This window comes from Phyllostomus discolor, chromosome 13 (assembly GCF_004126475.2).
Source record: "Phyllostomus discolor isolate MPI-MPIP mPhyDis1 chromosome 13, mPhyDis1.pri.v3, whole genome shotgun sequence".
NCBI classification, from domain to species: Eukaryota; Metazoa; Chordata; class Mammalia; order Chiroptera; family Phyllostomidae; genus Phyllostomus; species Phyllostomus discolor.
The window spans coordinates 40,386,806-40,403,148 of NC_040915.2; the positions used below are offsets into that span (position 1 = coordinate 40,386,806).

Consider the following 16,343-nt stretch of genomic DNA (forward strand, 5'->3'; position numbering starts at 1 on the left):
TAAATTCTCCAATTCTCTTGCTGCACCGATAACACTATGAGGATTTGGTTCCCACTTTAAGTGAATTCACTTCAGGGATCTCTCCGTCCAGTCTGGTGACAGCCTTGCCCGGGGACCAGCCAGCAGCAGGTGCTGAGCGGCTTGCCCTCCCCCAGGTGCGCACGCTCCGCCCACACACCACTCGGGGGCCCCCACTCAGCCAGGGACGAGCTTCCCGCCTCCCGCCTCCCTCACAGTCAGCCTTCATCGAGGATCCAGGCCACAAGTGCAAACACCAGGCCCACAGGCCGAGTCCGGCCCTCCACCTTGTTGTATCCAACCCAGCACCTTGTTTCTGCCCGGTGGCAGCACTGAGCTCCTTGCCCCTAGTTAAGTAGTTACATTTATCAGTCCTACAATTACATCCAGCCCTTTGAAGGCAGCTGCGAGGCTGATGTGGCCCCCGGTGAAAATGAGTTTGACACCCCTGAACTGTAACAGGATGCAGCCAAGTGGGGGGGGCAAATAGGGATTTGTAATGAGGTCCAGAATTCGGTGTCCAGGAAACACACACACACACGATGTCTTCACCCCCACAAGCCTGAGCTGGGGGAAGGGGCGCATGGAGCAGGGCCATTGAGAGCTGTTTTGAATAGCAACAGCTTTGCAGATAACTCCTAGAACAGTTACCTAACACATCTAACTTTAAACTGGTTTCATGGAGATGTTAAACAGCTGTGTCCATGCTTTGACCCAGGGAGATGGGAGTGACTTCCACCCATGAGGTGACTGCAAGGCAACTGCTCCTGGTTACAGCACCTGTGTGAGAACTCAGAGATGATTGGCTCCAGGCCACAGGGCCACACCTGCCCGGACTTACTATGGCGGCCCAGTAAAGCTGGAAAGATACAGGAATGCCAGCAGGTGTGGCCAATTGTGGGAGGAGTCGGAAATGGTGAGGCAGAGGAAGACTGTCTCGAGGATTTAAACCCAGACGCGGCAGCCACGCGGAGTCTTTTTGGGACCACGGACTTCTATTTCTTTTTCTGAGATGCGTTACCCTGGACTGGGCAGAGGGAGAAGGAAGGACCGTGTGTTTGTGGGTGTTCTAAAAGACTTTGGGGTCTCAATAAAGACATTGTCATTACTCTTGAGTTTGTATAACTTTAAATAAATAATCCCTTTCCTTTTCACCCATCTCTGGCATTGACAGACCCCCTTCCCTGGCAGCGGCAGGCAAGGCGAAGGTCGTACGGGGTGGGGGACCCCCAGAGCACAAGGGTGGGTCTGTTCCATAATAATATATCGTTCACCCCCACCCCTGGTCTGTTCTGTAACAGAACTAGACCAAAACAGCCACATGACAAGCACGTGTTTGCTTAACGGTGCAACCAAAACATCGTCCACTTTGTTCTCCAACACCTGCTTTGTGACAGTGACCGGCTACTTCAGAGCTGGTGCGGGGGCACCAGATTCCTCGTGTCTATTTGCCTCTGCAGAGAGAACTCGGAACAGATGGGTCTAAGTACCGAACTCCCGAAGGTCTCACGTGGCAAGGCACCACACTGGCAAGTTGTGTTGGGTTGTGTGTACAGGCGGACATGTGTTTAAATTTAGAACCAACATGCCCTGGCTGGTGTGGCTCAGGAGATTGAGCACCAGCCTGTGAACCGAAAGGTCGCTGGTTCGATTCCCAGTCAGGACACATGCCTGGGTTGCAGGCCAGGTCCCTGGTTGGGGGTGCAGGAGAGGCAACCACACATTGATGTTCCTCTCCCTCTCTTTCTCCCTGCCTTCCCCTCTCTCTAAAAATGAATTAAAATCTTTTTAAAAAGTGACCTTGGGCAAGTTCTTGGAACCTGAGCATCCTGTCTCCTAAAATGTTTCTACTTCGAGGACTTGTTAAGATTACAACAATGCCAGGCACACACTAGGCGCCAAATACATATTAGCTCTTACTGCCTCGGGTGTGAAAGGGTCCCCAGATGTGCACGGGAAGGGAGGAGGGCACAGACCCAGCACTGGCGCAGGGGCAAAGGGCCCCGGCCAAGGCCCTCTGCTACACCTCGCTCCAAGCAGGAGCCCCTGACTGGAGTTCCAGGGGGCCCCGCTTTTGGACTTCTGTGCTGTTTCCGCGTTTCCCAGCTTCAGCGAGAACCCTCCTTCCTCCGCATCTGACCACCAACCCCTGGGCGGCCGGATGCCCTGCGCCTGCCATCAGCAAGAATCCCGCTAGGCTGGTTTGGCCAGAATGCTCCCTTACCCCATGTTTTCTCTCAGTAATGTCCAACCCACTGACCCCACCTGCTCCTGGGCTGTAAGACCCACTGGCCCGGGCTGTGCTTGGAATTGAGCCCAGGGCTGTATCGGGGCGCCTTGGGGAACAACCCTCGTGCACGAAAAAGGAGTGCCCAGGGCGGCTGACCGTGAATTCCCAGCTGGGCAGGTCCCGGTGGGCAGTCCGCCCAGACCTAGGACTCTAGTAAAGGCCTAGGGCTGCCTTAGGTTTGCAGCCCTGTCCTCCGTTCTCGGGCGCCGAGGGGAACGCACGCTCGAAACAGCAGCACGCACTCTCAACTCTCCCGGCATGCGATGCTCGCCTTGCGTCCCCACCTCCACGGAACCCTCCTCAGGTCCCCTCCTGAGTCCTAAACGCCTAGCAGGCGATGCGAACTGCCCTCCCGGAGCGTCTGAGACCGCGGCCCCGGCCAGCCGTCGGCCGGGCTAAAGTGCACACTGGGGACAAGCCTGCGCAGGCTCGGGCGTTCCCTCGTGGTCTTCCCCTGACACCCCGGAACCCAAGGCCGCGGCCGGACTCCTCCGGGGTCGGACCAGAGAAGCGGGGGCGCCCCGCGCGCAGGGCCTGGTGCCGGCGCCGCGGCCGGGGCTGCAGCCCTTTCTCCAAACAACCGGCAGGCGCCGCGTACACCGGCGCCCCGCCGACCCTCCCGGGGAGCAGGCACGCAGCCACTCGCAGGGCGGAAGGCCCGACGGGGGCAGCGGAAGCCCGGGGCCTGCACTTCCGGTGGGGCCGCGCCGCGCGGGGGCGGGTCCACGCCGCCCGTGTGCGTCACTTCCGGGCGCCTGGAGCGAGGTGAGCGTGCGCGGGATGAAGGCGGGAGGGTAGTGGGAAGTCCGCTGCCCTGCGCCTCCGGGGTCTCCGCCCGGCCTGGCGGTCCTTCCCGCAAACGCAGAAAGCAAAGCTCTGGGGGGCAGGCCGGCGGGGCTGCGCCCCGGCTCTGGCGCCGGCTGCCAAGCCCGCGGGGCGTGCCCTGGGGCGGGGGCGGCCGGGAAGGAGGCCGCCCCGCCTCGGGACCCCGAGGCGCAGTCGGCGTCGCCCTTTCGCGCCCGCGCGCGTCCTGCCCGCGGCTCCGGAAAGTCCCAGGGGAAGCCCGCGTGGGCAGAGACGCTTGCTGTGAATGGGCCGCATCTGTTTCTGTTTTAAGGCCGAGTGATGCTCGTTTTGGAGCGCCAAGGCGCCTCTGACGTCGGCTGACTCGCTCCTCTTCCCTTCCTGCCTTCCTCCGCTCCTTCCTGTGCTATATGCACTAAAGGTGCCACCGGAGAGCCCCAGCCATGGAAGGCAAACCCTTGGTGACCTCGAAACAGAGGACGGAAGTGGTGCGTGGGGTCCCCACCCAGGTGGTCTGCACGGCCTTCAGCAGCCACATCCTGGTGGTGGTGACCCAGTTCGGGAAGATGGGCACCCTGGTCTCCCTGGAGCCCAGCAACGTGGCCAGTGACGTCAGCAAGCCCGTGCTCACGACAAAAGTCCTTCTCGGGCAGGACGAGGTAATGTGGTCCGTAGGAGTCTCCGTGGGGGAGGAAAAGCCGCTTCTGTGGCTGTCACTGGTCCATGCGCATGTGGGGTGTCCGGTAGGCAGCCCCCAGGCGGTGGCACGGTCCAGGGCCTGCCTGCGGTGGCTGCTCTTCCCCGTGGGTCAGCCCTTGATCCAGCGGAGGAGCAGAGGTGTTGATTATGCACTGAGAGCCTCTGGGCAGTTGGACCGTATTGTGATACATGGAGGTAATGAGTGGCTATGGGAGTTTGTTCTGGAAAGATCTGCGGTGGGACTTGACAGAGTTCCTGTCCGCAGACTTGTCTTTCCGGAGCCCTCCCAGATCAGACAGAGCTGGGAGGGCGGGAATCAGGGAACCTTAAGCAGATAAACTGAATGACACCTCTTTGGCGGTGTGCCTCCAACAAGGCTCACCTCGAACCCAGCGGTGATTCGGAGGTGGGGTGGGAGGCCAGCCTGGGTTCCCTGGGGGCACTGAGTGAAGGCATGCGGGGCGGGGGCCGGGGGCCGGGGGACAGATGTAAATTGACATTCTCCCCTTCCCTCCCCAGCCGCTCATCCACGTCTTGGCAAAGCACCTGGGGACATCCGTGTCCCGGGAAGCAGGGAACAAAGCGGTCCTCCTCGCTGTGGCCCTGAAGGACCGGAGCCTGGAGGGGCTGGCGGCCGTGCGGGAGGTGATCCAGACGTGCCAGGTGTGGTGACGCTGCGGCGGGGCGGAGCCCGGCGGAGACGCAGACACGCTCTCCACTCGAAGACGCGTCTGCGGCAGCCGGAAGGAGCGGCTGCCCCGGCCACAGCCCCGGAAGCCAGAGGAGCTGTGCGCGTCCCCGACAGACCTGGGTCGGCCTCCAGCACCGTCCGTGGAGGGCGTGTTGGGAGAGCCTTGGACGGTTCTCACCGGGGTCCGGTTATATGGGGAAGTGAGAGGCTGAGCCCTCCGTGTGTGGTCTGAGCCACTGAAGGAAACTGGTTTTGTATTAAAGATGAGTGTGCAACCCAGGCCACTCCACCACCCTTCACAGCACTGAGAGCTTTCGGTCCCACGGCCTACGTTCAAGTTCGTGTACCTCAGGTGGAAGGAAACCTCGTGGGCCAATGCAAGGCCCCGTGTGTGCACACACCAGAGGGGGTGGTATCCAGGCTGCGGCCCCAAGCACCCCAGCGGGGTGGTGGGCTCCTGGAGAGAAACACCCACACCGTGAAACTCTGAGAGCCACAGCCCCTCTGTCCCCCACACCGAGTTCATGCCCCCAACAGACCAGGGATGTCCTCGGCACCCAAAGGGCCTAAGGTCCGCCTGGTCAGGCCAGGCCCAGGTCGGTGCGCTGGCTCCCCCGGGCACACACCCAGGGCTGGCGGCAGCTCGCTCTGGGGCGACCAGCAGGTACAGACGGGCCCTGGGCACACACACGTTCTACCTGGGGAGGGCGATCCAGGAGGATGGAGGGACGCCCCAGAATCCCCAGCGTGGGTCTCCCTGGGCTGACAGGGCGGCTGGGCTGGCCAGCCCCTCAGCGTAGAAACCAAGAGAAGCCCACCCAGGCCATTCCCGGCTGGCAGGACGAGGGGCCAGAGAGCCAGCAGGCCCCCGTTCCCATCCTGTGGTTGCTGTAAGAGGAGCCGGGGGTGGGGTGCCCACTGAGCCCCTGCCCTGACGGGGCTGGCCTGCTGCTCATGAGGGCTCCAATCACCTGTGGAAAGTGAGGTTGACAAAGGCCCAAGGTCACAGACACAGTGGGTGGTGGGTTGGGGTGCCAGCCCACATGTTTGCCCCCAGCTCTGGAGGCAGGGCCCAGGCCCAGGCGAGCAGAAGTCAGCCACCAAGAAGCGATGCTTCCCTGCCTGAGCCACCACCTGAGTGATGTTCCCCTGCCCCCTCAGGCCCAGGGGTGGGGAAAAGTGGCTTGGGGTCCCCAGACTGGGACTGCCACCCAGTCTGCCCCTGTCTTGCAGGGCACTGCTGGGGGCCATGTGTGTGCCAGAACAGATGCTCAGTGACAAGTCCTGCCACCCCCTGGACCTCAGAGGGGAGGGCCTGGGCAGGCAGAGTATCAGGTCAGCCACCATCACTGGGCCCCTCACCTCGTCTCTGCTGGCCCAGAGGGCACGGCTCTCAGCTGAGGGTGGGGAAGGAGGGAGGGAGCGCGTCTCATGGGAGAGGGGCCGCCTGCCGTCAGAGCGGTGTCCCCAGGTGGCAGGCCAGCCTGGAGGGAGGTTCGGTGCCAGCATCGAGGCCAAGGCACAGGCGTTAGGTCACTGGGGTGCAGGTGGGCACGGAGGTCTCGGGCAGCCGGCAGCCTCTCCACTGCCCCACGGCCCGGCTGAGAGCTGACAAGAAGCCCAGTCACTTGGTCAGAGGTCTGGCTGCCCAGATCTGGGCCAGTAGGTCTGTCCTGTGACAGGTTTGGTCGGCGTCCAGCCCCAGGCAGGAAAGTCAGGCCCAGCTGGCCCAGCCACCTCTCCTGAGTGTGTATGGGCCATGACCCTGGCCGCCCGGGACCAGGCCTTGTGGCCAGAGCTCCCTGGGCTGGCAGAAGCGCCAGCCTCCTGCACACAGGGACTGGGCCTTCGACTTCCATTCCCTCCGTTCACTGCTGGGGCCTCGGCACAGCTGGGCCCCCGCTCCCTGGAGGGGGGTCACCTCACCTGTCCACTGTGTCCTGCTTGCTCACTGGCCTTGACCTGGCGGTGGCCGGACACTGGGAGGGTCACATGGCCGCCTTCACGTGAGCTCGGGGCACACAAGGAAGGTTGTCCTGGGTCCCCAGACACGGCAGAGGCCTGCATGCTGTACCCTGGGCAGGGCCTCGAACTCCCCTGCAGATGAGAAAGCACAGCAGCAGGGGACCTGCCCAGGCCGCCAGGCGGGGCCTCAGGCTTACAGACTACACGTGAGGTACGTGCCGGCAGGAGGGGCCCGGCCGGAGCCAAAGCCGCTCCATGAGGCGAAGGCATCGCCCAAGTGTGCGGGCGGCTCTGGGGTGGGAAAGCCTCAGAGCTGGGCTCTCTGGAGGCCTTCCTGGAGGCAGTGGCTGAACAGGAGTATGCCAGGGGAGGACAGCTGTGGGAGCAGCCCCGAATGACGCTGGGCTGGCCCCACGGTCAGAGCAGGGGTGGCCTGGAGCAGAGGGGCTTCCCAGGGATCAGGGACCCTCCCTGGCCGTACATCAGCTCAGTCTGATGTCAAAATCCCCTTGCCCCTGCTTGCTGCAGGCAGAACTACGGGACGGGAAGACCACCAGGCCTCCGGCCTGGCTCTCCGCGCAGTGCTATCTGCCGTTGAAAGAGCACGGAGCTCCGGAAGTTCCTGCCTGGAGCCCGCACCCTCAGAGCCCTCCCGCAGGCAGCCCTGGGGACTTCCGCGGGGCAGCTCACCGCAGGGCCTCCCACTGTGTGCTCACCGTCCCCGGCATCCCTCTGGGGAGGGCCGAGGCCTCCGCTTCCCCGGCCCCTGAGCCATCCTGCCGATGGGCAGTGAGCGCGGGTCAGCGCACACCAAGCCAGCACTGTGCCAACGCCCTCGCCAGCTGCGCACTGGCGTGTGGGCAACTGGCACTCGGGGCAAGCACCGTTAGTGTGCAGGGAGGACTCGCTTTGCCAGGAGAGGGTGGACCACACCACAACCAGGGCCCTGGCTCCCCACACCCTGGGTTTGGCCAGGGCGGCAGCACGGGGGTCCAGAAGCTCCCGAGGGGGCAGGGAGGCAGCCCACACGATGCAGCAGCAACGGGGCAGAGGTGGTGTCACCTGGGACAGCAGGGCAGGAGTCAGCCGGGATAAAAGTCCTCCGGGGAGGCCCCTGTGGGCCGCTGGGGGTGGGAGATGCAGGCTGGGCGGGGCCTTGGGGCCGGAACTGAGTGGCAGGGCCTGTCCTGGGCTGGGCCCCTTCGGGGGGTGGGGGCAGTGTGCTTGAGGGAGTGGGGGTGTACCCCAGGGGTTGGTGGCCTCCTCCTAGAGTTTCCCTTGCCCTCGGGGGGCCCTGGAGATGCGGACGAGCCTCTCCGGGCTCCTCAGCCCCACCTCTGAAAGAGCACGGGGCAATCCCTGCAAAGCAGGCCCTGACCTTGGTGCCCAGGTCACGAGGAGGGTCCGTGGCACAACAAAGGACCAGCCCTGGGGTCCCAGAGCGGCACTGAGCAGACTCCTCTCCCCGACCCCCATGGAACACAAGCCCCTTTGGCTCCCAAGCAGGGCCCCGCCCCAAACCAGAAATGTTTCCAATGCACCTCTTGGGAACTTTTAAATTGAGGTGTACTTCTCATGAAAGATTGTATGCATTTTTAAGGCACTCAGTACACCCACGGCACAGTGTGACCACCACTCTGTCATCCCCCGATGGAAATGGTGTCTCCCGCACCCCTGACACGCACACCCCCACCCCCGTTTGGGGCCCGCCCTGTGAAACCTCTGGCCCAGCTCCGCCCACCTTGCCCCGCTGCAGACCCTCCCACCTGTCTTCGGAAGGCGGCTGCCTGGCCAGGTGGCGCAGGCAGGTGAGGGCACCTGGCGGCCAGCAGGTTCCAGCGAGCCAGCTGCCGCCGAGCAACAGCCAGGAGGGATAGAGTGTCCACGGCTCCTCCCCTTGCCTCCTCAGCCCTCCCCGCAGCCGGGAGCTCAGGTGGAGCTCCGGGGGCCACCCCACAATGAAGCCGCCGCTGCCCCTCCCCGGGGCTCCCAGGGCCCCCAGACAACGGGCTTGACCCACCCCCCGTGGACGGCCATCCGTGGGGGCCACGTGGCCACACGGATGACCGGCCGGGCCTCCCAGGGCTGGGCCAGAGCGTCCTGCCTAAGAGGTAGGTGCCGGGCCGTGACTAGGGCAGGAAGACAGGGTGAGGCCGGACAGAGCCTCGGGCGATTGTGGGAGGAGGGAGGTGCCTGGCGCCCCAGCGCACTGGCACGCGGCTGGGAGCGGGCCTGTGGGGCCACCGAGTGGCAAAGAGGGACACCTGGACGGTCCCAGGAAGCCAGGGGCAGCTGGGCGGCACCTCCCCAAACCACCTGCTCCCAGAATTCCTGCCTGGCAACGGGGTCCCCTACTTTCCCAGATGTCTGTGGCCCCTAGAAAGTGGGCTCCCCACAGGCCTGGGCACCGGATGTGGGGACCGCCCCAGGCCACCGTCAGGCGGCTGACACCTGCACCTGGTAGCTGAGCCCCAGGGAAGGAGGCGCCCTAGGCTTGGGTCTCGGAGCTGGGTCCCCAGGCTCAGAGGGCGCCCAGGACTGAGGGTGCCAGGAAAAGTAGGCAGGTTGGTCAGACGAGGCCCCCACCACCGCCCTGGGACGGCCAGCGACCAACACCTGCTCCACCGGCAGCACCTCGGGGAGGAGCCGCCCCTCCCCGCTGCCTCCCTCTCCTCCTAGCCCCGGGCTGCGTCCAGGCTCTGGACACCTTTGCTCTCTCCCTCGCGGAGGCACCCAGTCCTCCCAGCCTCTGTGGATGACTCATGCTCCGGAGCTCCCGGCAGCTGGTGGAGCCCCCCCCGGCGCCAGCGACTGGGCCGCAGCCCACCCCCCCGGCGGCCATGCCCACGGAGCCCGCGGGGCTGCTGCCGGGGGACCATGTGGGGAACAGCTCCCAGGCCGCCTCCCAGCTCTTCCTCACCACCCCGCTGGCCCGCGGCATCTCGGGCATCTTTGTGTGGACCGCCCTGGCGCTCACCTGCCACCAGGTAAGCCCTGCTGCCGCACCTCCTGCGAGCCCTGTGAGACAAGGCCACCGTTGGCCTGGCCCTGATGGGCCCTGCTGGGGTGGCAGGGCCCGGGGCCCGGCTGGACAGAGGAGCAGTGCCCGGGGTGTGGGGGGAGGCCCGTCCAGGATGTGTGTAGTGGGGGGGGGGGGGGTGCTGGGCTTCAGGACGAGGCCCTGGGGCAGAGGACAGAGGGCCCCCTTCGCGGGAGCACTTTGTCCGCCCTCACCTGCTCCCGGGCTCAGCACTGCTGTCCCATTTCACAGACGGGAAGAGGGGTCAGGGGTCTCTCTCGGGCTCCCAGAGCCCGCAGGGGGAGCCCCTTCTTCCTCAAGAGGCCCGGCCAGCAGCCTGGTCGGGGCTTGAGGGAGAGGACAGTACACGGTGGGGGAGGGGGTGGGGGTGCTGCGCTCCCACTCAGACCCCCCAGGAAGGAAGCGACGTGCCAGCCCAGAGCGGTCACAGCTGGGACACAGGACAGCCCCAGTGGAGGGCACCGGGCCCAGCGGCCGGGGCGAGTCTGGGGGCGGCCACAGGGCGAGCCTGCTGAGCACAGGGGTGCGAGGTAGCGCCAGTCCTCAGCCGCAAGGAAGGGCACAGGGAGGACGCGGCAGCCCCTGAGAGGCAGGCGCTTGTGGCAGGTTGGGCAGAGGGCCGCCTGGGCTGGGGTGGTGGGGGCTTGGGCATCAGGGTGGGGGGGTGGCCTTCAGCACGGGGGTGCTGGGGTTGAAGGCTGCCCTTCAGGATGGGTCCGCTGGCACCGGTGTAGGAAATGGATGGGCACGTGTCCCGGGGCAGGGGCAGTTGGGAGGCTGGCAAGCAGGGACACGGTGGCCCTCTGAGTGAAAGTCACCTCATCTGCTCTGTGGCCTCCAATAAACAGATACAAAGTAGACACGACAAGTGTGTCAGCGTGGGCCAGGTGGACACGGGTGCAGCTGAGAGGGGCAGGAGGGGGTGGGGGTCCCTTCTCGTGGGGCCATCGAGGACTGCCTGGAGGAGGCAGTATTCGCAGAGCCTTACCCAGCTGCTTCTGGACAGGGGGACTGGACAGGTGGAAGGCTCATCTGTATTTGCATGAAGCCACCCCTTGCTGCGTGGCGGCGGCATGGCTTTGGGTCTGGCGCAGGCTGCAACTTGTAGGACAAAGGGCAGCAAGGAGGGTGGTCCAGCACCCAGAGTCGGGCTGTCTCAGTCCCAGCCAGAGTCTGGGCCTTGGATTCCCCCTCTCTCCAGCCCAGACCTTTTGTCATTCAGGGACCAGCCGCGTGTGTGTGCGTGTGTGTGTGTGTGTGTGCGTGTGTGTGTACTTCCTGAGCACTCACTGCTGAGACAGAGCTGACAGACCCCACGGCTGCAGCCCTCGGGCCCACCCTCCCGCTCCACCCCCGCCTGCCCCCGCTGCCAGGCCCTTGGCCCATCCAGAACCTGGCAGGACAGACAGGGACAGGAGCCCTTGCTTTAAAGATGGGCGGCTGAGGCTGGAGAGGACGGCAGCGTGCCCAGGCCGTCCAGTGAGGTGGGGCCGGCACCGGGAGCAGAGTCCGGGTCCCCCAGTGGCTGGTCTCGCTGTGCCCTGCCCACTGCGTCAGCGAGGGGGCGAGCGGCTGATAAGGAGGCACTTCCTGTGCTGACCCGCCCCTGCCTGTGCCCGAGCTGCACCCCAGGAAGCAGGGCACACCGGCCTCTGCTCGGCCCGCCCTTCCCACCCTCTCTCCCTCTGTGCTCACAGCTCCTCCTCCAGGAAGCCTTCCAGGGGTGCTCTGAGACCACGTGGCCAGCCACCTTTGCACCTGGCTTCCCGGTGCCTCTGCCTCTGAAAGACCCAATCACTTCTTTACCTCCTTGTAGAAAACCTAGAAAAGTTTACAGATGAGCTGTCATCGCCTGTGTCTCCCCTCGCCCCGGGGCAAGGCAGCGCTGACCTCTCCACTCTGCCTCTGCATGGCCCACACAGTTGGGGGGCCGCCTGGCCTGCTGTCCCCACACGTCCACGTGCATTCTCTCAGGGCGCACCCCCATTTTCCTGGCTGTGGTCCACCCTTGCGTGTGGCTGCACCACAGTGTGATGAGCCGGCCGCCACTGTGTGGGCCTTGCTGTGCGTGGCCACGACAGACACCCTTCTGCACACAGGTCAAAGGGCACCGGCCTCTCACACCCTGTTGAGATGCCAGAGTGTCCCCCGGAATGTCTGTGCCCCCCGGGACCATGACTGTCCCGAGGGAGATCTTCCCCGGATGAGTGAGTGAGTGAGCCCATGAGCCAGCATGAGTGAGTGTCTCCCCCTGCCCACAGGGGGAGCTGTGGCCCTGACACCACGCCACCCCCCACCCTCGCCCAGATCTACCTGCACCTGCGCTCCTACACCGTCCCCAACGAGCAGAGGTACATCATCCGCCTGCTCTTCATGGTGCCAGTCTACGCCCTCAACTCCTGGCTCAGCCTCCTCCTCCTGGGGGCCCGCCAGCACTACATCTACCTGGACTCTGTGCGGGACTGCTACGAAGGTGAGGGCCCGGCGTGGCCCGTGCGGGCCCAGGGAGGGGCGGCCGCCCTCGGGCCGGAGTCCGGCTCCGTGGGGCCCCAGGGTGCGGGCTGCCTGACAGCTGGGACCGGTGTGGGGGTGGGGGTGGGGTGCTGCAGCCAGGCCTGCAGGGGTTCGGAATGGACGCAGGGCGGGTGAGGAGGCAGCGGCGGCGGAGTCCCAGTGAGCGCTGTGGCGCTCCGGGCGGAGTGCGTCCCAGAGCTGGGCTGCGCACCCCGCGGGGGCGGGGCTCGCGGTGGGCATCAGCCTCGGCCCGTCCCCGGAGAAGCGGGTCCTAGGTGGGTGTCGGGGAGACTTCCTGCAGCCGGGGCAGCCCAGGCTCACGGCGCCCGCCCCGCCCGCCGGGCCCCCGCAGCCTTCGTCATTTACAGCTTCCTGAGCCTCTGTTTCCAGTACCTGGGCGGCGAGAGCGCCATCATGGCTGAGATTCGGGGGAAGCCCGTCCGGTAAGCGCCCCCCGCGGGGCCCGCCGGCCCCTCCGCGCCCCGGGCAGCGGGCGGCTGGGCCCCGTCCCCCAGGGCCGGGCCTCAGACACTCGCACCCCCAGGTCCAGCTGCCTCTACGGCACCTGCTGCCTGCGGGGCGTGGCCTACTCCATCGGGTTCCTGCGCTTCTGCAAGCAGGTGAGCGGGTGGCCCCGCCCCCGCCCGCCCCGCCCCCCTCCAGCGCCCAGCGCGCGGCCGCCACACTCGCGCCCTCGATCCCGCCCCCACTCCCAGGCCACGCTGCAGTTCTGCGTCGTGAAGCCGGGCATGGCCTTGGTCACCATCGTCCTGCAGGCGGTCGGCAAATACCACGATGGGGACTTCAAGTGAGGCTGGCGGGGAGGGGTACCGGCCGGGAGGTGCGCGCGGGGCGGGGGGGTGGGCGGAGCTTGGAGGGGGCTCAGCGCCGGAGGACCGGCCTCTCCTCCCCTGGGGCCGGCGGCAGAGCAGGTCAGGTCGCGGGTGAGCCTTGGCCGGGCCCACCCGAGGGAGCACAAGGACCGGACTCCAGGGCTCGCAGGCCGAGGAGCACGCACACACACGTGCTCACACTCCAGCACACGTACGCCTGCCCGTGTCCACAACACGGAGGGCCCATCCTTCAGGCTGCACCCGGGCCGGCGGCAGAGGGGCAGGGGCAGGGCCACAGCCTGCCTGCTGTGTGGGGGGCTCCCTGCAAGGCCCCCCAGCCGGTGCCCCCAGCCCCTCTGCTCCGGTGCCACCTGCCCCCTGAAGGGAGGGGCGGGCCTGGGCCGGTGCTGGCAGGCGGGTGGGCGTGGGTGGGAGGGCGCGGGGCGCGGGCCGGCCTGACCCCGCCCCCTGCCCTGGCCCAGCATCCGCAGCGGCTACCTCTACGTGACCCTCCTGGACAACGCCTCCGTCAGCCTGGCCCTCTACGCCCTGACCCTCTTCTACTTGGCCACTCGGGAGCTCCTGCGGCCCTTCGAGCCTGTCCTCAAGTTCCTCACCGTCAAGGCCGTGGTCTTCCTCTCCTTCTGGCAGGGTGGGTGGGGCCGCCCAGCCCAGGGAGCCTGGCTCCAGCCCCGGCTCTACCCCCCGCCCTCCGGGCCCAGCCTCGGTGTCCCCCCCCACACACACGAGGCTGGGGGAGGGCCAGCCCCCTGGGCGGGAGGCCGCAAGGCCCCGTGCAGGGCTGGCCGGTGTGGGCCCTGCAGGGGCCTGTCCCGGGCCTGGGCCTTCCCGCACTGGGGCGAGGGATGTGAGGGGGCCCGGGTCTGGGCTTGTGGGGGATTCTCGGACACCCACTGAGCCGAGACTCCGCTTTGGAGCTGCCCTGAACTTGGGTCGCCCCCTGCACAGGCTGGGACCACGCGGGTGGGCAGGGCTTCCCGGGGCTGGGCCATGGGACTTGGGGGACTGGCCCTTGTCCCCCACCTCCCCTGCAGACCCGGCCAAGCCCCCGAGGTGGGCAGCAGTGGGGTCCCGGGCTGGGGCCCTCTCCAGCCCAGCCTCCTGCTCAGGGGCCGCCTGAGTGGCTGTCACCTCCCCCAGGGGTGCTGCTGGCCATCCTGGAGAGGTGCGGGGCCATCCCTGAGGTCCAGGCAGTGGACGGGAGCAGGGTGGGGGCCGGCACGCTGGCCGCTGGCTACCAGAACTTCATCATCTGCGTCGAGATGCTCTTCGCCGCCATTGCCCTGCGCTGCGCCTTCCCCTGCCAGGTGTACTCGGAGAAGGGCAGCTCGCCAGGTGTGCGGCCCTGCGGCCAGCGGGGGCGGGGGCTGCAGTGCCTGGAAGGGCACCCCTGGGCCTGGCGTGGGGTGGCCACCGCCCTCCCCAGTTCCCTGCTCACATCTGCATCCTGTCCTGCCTGGGCCCGGGCAGGGTTTACTCAGTGGGCAGGTGGGGCCAGGCCCGGGACAGGCTGCACCAGGGCCCCGGGGTGGGGGGCAGACGGTCTGGACCAGACACCAACTGGGTGGGGGACAGGGTCAGTTGTTGCTGGCCCCCCTGTTGGGGGTCTGGCCGGGACAGCCCCATGGAGGACCTGGACCAGCATCTAGGGGTCCCTGCCAGCCGGGCCGAGCCCAAGGTGGGCGGGAGCAGGCCACATCCTGGGGCTGGGGCCGGGGGCTGGGGGCCGGGGGTCTGGGCCGGGCCCAGGGAGGCCCTGGCCCCGACCGCGCACCTGCCGCCCGCAGCCCCCGCAGCGGCCATGCAGAGCATCTCCAGCGGCCTCAGGGAGACCGTGAGCCCGCGGGACATCGTGCAGGACGCTGTGCACAACTTCTCGCCCGCCTACCAGCACTACACGCAGCAGGCCACGCAGGAGGGCCCGCGGCCCGGCCCCCTGCCCGGGGGCGCTGGCGGCGGCCGGAAGGGCCGCGACGTGGAGAAGAGGACGCTGATCCCCGGGGAGGAGCTCTAGCGGCTGGGCAGTCTGGCCCCTGGGGAAGGACCGGGGCCCCCGCCCGCCCACCCTCTCGCCAAAGGTCAAGGTCTTCCCCAGAGCCCTCCTGCCAGGCCGGTGGGAGGGTGAGTGAGCTTGTCTGAGGGTCCAGGGACCTGCGGGTGCAGTTGGCCGTCATCCAGGTGGCCACCGTGGGCAGCATGCCATCGTGGCCCCCCCACCCCAGGGAGATGCACCCCGTGTGGGCTGGGGGTGCAGGGCCACCAGAGGGGCAGGCGGGGCTGCTGCTTACGCAGAAGCCCGGGTTTCTAGCGATTCCTGCGCCTCCGTCCCTCGGGGCCGGCACCTGGACCCACATACTGGAGCAGGTTGGGGTCAGGGTGCTGGGGGAGTGTCCTGCTCCGTGCAGGGCAGATGCAGTGGCCCGCCCTGTGCCACCCAAGGGTGCAGAGGGGCCTGGAGCCTGCCCCCCGGGCTCTCCCTCTGTCAGTCGGGGGAGCAGAGCTGGATGGACGAGGGCCTGACCTCCGAAGCCAAGAGGGGGAGCAGAGGGGGCCCTTCAGGGAGGAGGCGCCTCCTGGAGCACTGTGGCTGGGCCTGGGGGTCAGGGTTATCACAGGGGCGAGGGCAACAGCGGCTGTGGGTCTTGGTCCGTTCTGTGTCCAGGCGTCCAGCAGGGTGGGGTGGGAGCCGGGGGAAGGTGCAAGGGGCCGGACAGTGGCGTGGTGCCCAAGAGCCTGTAGACAGGGAGGCCCAGGGGCCACCGCCTGCCCCCTTTCCCGGTCCCCCAGCTGCCCACTCCTGCATCACCAGGGAGAGAGGCAGAGGTGCCAGGAGTCTCAGAGAGCTGGGCGGGGCCTGGCCCGAGGGGTCCACAATGAACAGGTCACTCCCCAGGCCTGAGCACAGGATGCTCATGGCCAGCAGCCTCCCCCAGGGCCCACCCCCAGGGGAAGGCCCCCCCCCGCCTGCTGCACCATGCCCTCTCTACCCGGGAAGCCCCTCAGGCCCTGCCCATTCCCACGGCTGGCCGGCCGGCCACCCACAGTTCCGCCAGTGGTGTACAGGTGGACGGACGGGCGCCCCCAGAGGTGCGCTGCCCAAGCAGGGGGCTACTGGGGGACACAGGACAGAGGCGAGACGCTGGCCGTGAGCGAGGGGGCCGCCCCACACACCCTTGCAAGGGGAGGGGACCCCGTGAGCCTGGAGTGAGCCCAGCTGCCCCTGCCGCCTGGGGGGCCTTGCAGCCCGGAGACCCACACCCAGTGGCACCCCCCTCGGGCCCCACTCTCCCGGCGAGGGCCCACCGACGGGCAGCAGGCGGCAGCCAGGGCACTGACTCCTCGGCGGACGCACCGGAAACCAGGAAACGCTTTACTGCAGAGAACTCTTTATTACAAAAGCGGAGACGCACGGCAATAAATTAGGCGGTGGCCGCGGGGGCGGGCGGGCGGGCGGGCACGGGCCTCGAG

At 66.9% G+C, this 16,343-nt stretch overlaps 2 protein-coding genes across 2 annotated transcripts; both read left to right on the plus strand.

Moving 5' to 3' along the window:
• The first annotated feature begins 3,177 nt into the window (after positions 1-3,177).
• PSMG3 (proteasome assembly chaperone 3) lies at positions 3,178-4,896 on the plus strand. Its single transcript, XM_028528379.2, has 2 exons — positions 3,178-3,771; positions 4,331-4,896. Exons 1-2 carry the CDS (start codon positions 3,556-3,558, stop codon positions 4,481-4,483), a joined length of 369 nt encoding a protein of 122 aa, XP_028384180.1. The 5' UTR covers positions 3,178-3,555; the 3' UTR covers positions 4,484-4,896.
• A 3,353-nt stretch (positions 4,897-8,249) lies between these two features.
• TMEM184A (transmembrane protein 184A) lies at positions 8,250-15,804 on the plus strand. Its single transcript, XM_036014037.1, has 9 exons — positions 8,250-8,578; positions 9,147-9,454; positions 11,815-11,980; positions 12,374-12,464; positions 12,566-12,641; positions 12,738-12,829; positions 13,337-13,506; positions 14,016-14,210; positions 14,663-15,804. Exons 2-9 carry the CDS (start codon positions 9,230-9,232, stop codon positions 14,887-14,889), a joined length of 1,242 nt encoding a protein of 413 aa, XP_035869930.1. The 5' UTR covers positions 8,250-8,578; positions 9,147-9,229; the 3' UTR covers positions 14,890-15,804.
• Positions 15,805-16,343: the final 539 nt, after the last annotated feature.

Excerpts from the sequence above, each read along its gene's own strand:
- PSMG3 (XM_028528379.2), top strand. The coding sequence starts at position 3,556 with ATGGAAGGCAAACCCTTGGTGACCTCGAAACAGAGGACGGAAGTGGTG. Across the intron at positions 3,772-4,330 it reads TCCTTCTCGGGCAGGACGAG|CCGCTCATCCACGTCTTGGC; the intron begins GTAATGTGGTCC and ends TTCCCTCCCCAG.
- TMEM184A (XM_036014037.1), top strand. The coding sequence starts at position 9,230 with ATGCTCCGGAGCTCCCGGCAGCTGGTGGAGCCCCCCCCGGCGCCAGCG. Across the intron at positions 9,455-11,814 it reads TGGCGCTCACCTGCCACCAG|ATCTACCTGCACCTGCGCTC; the intron begins GTAAGCCCTGCT and ends ACCCTCGCCCAG. Across the intron at positions 12,642-12,737 it reads TCCTGCGCTTCTGCAAGCAG|GCCACGCTGCAGTTCTGCGT; the intron begins GTGAGCGGGTGG and ends CCCCACTCCCAG.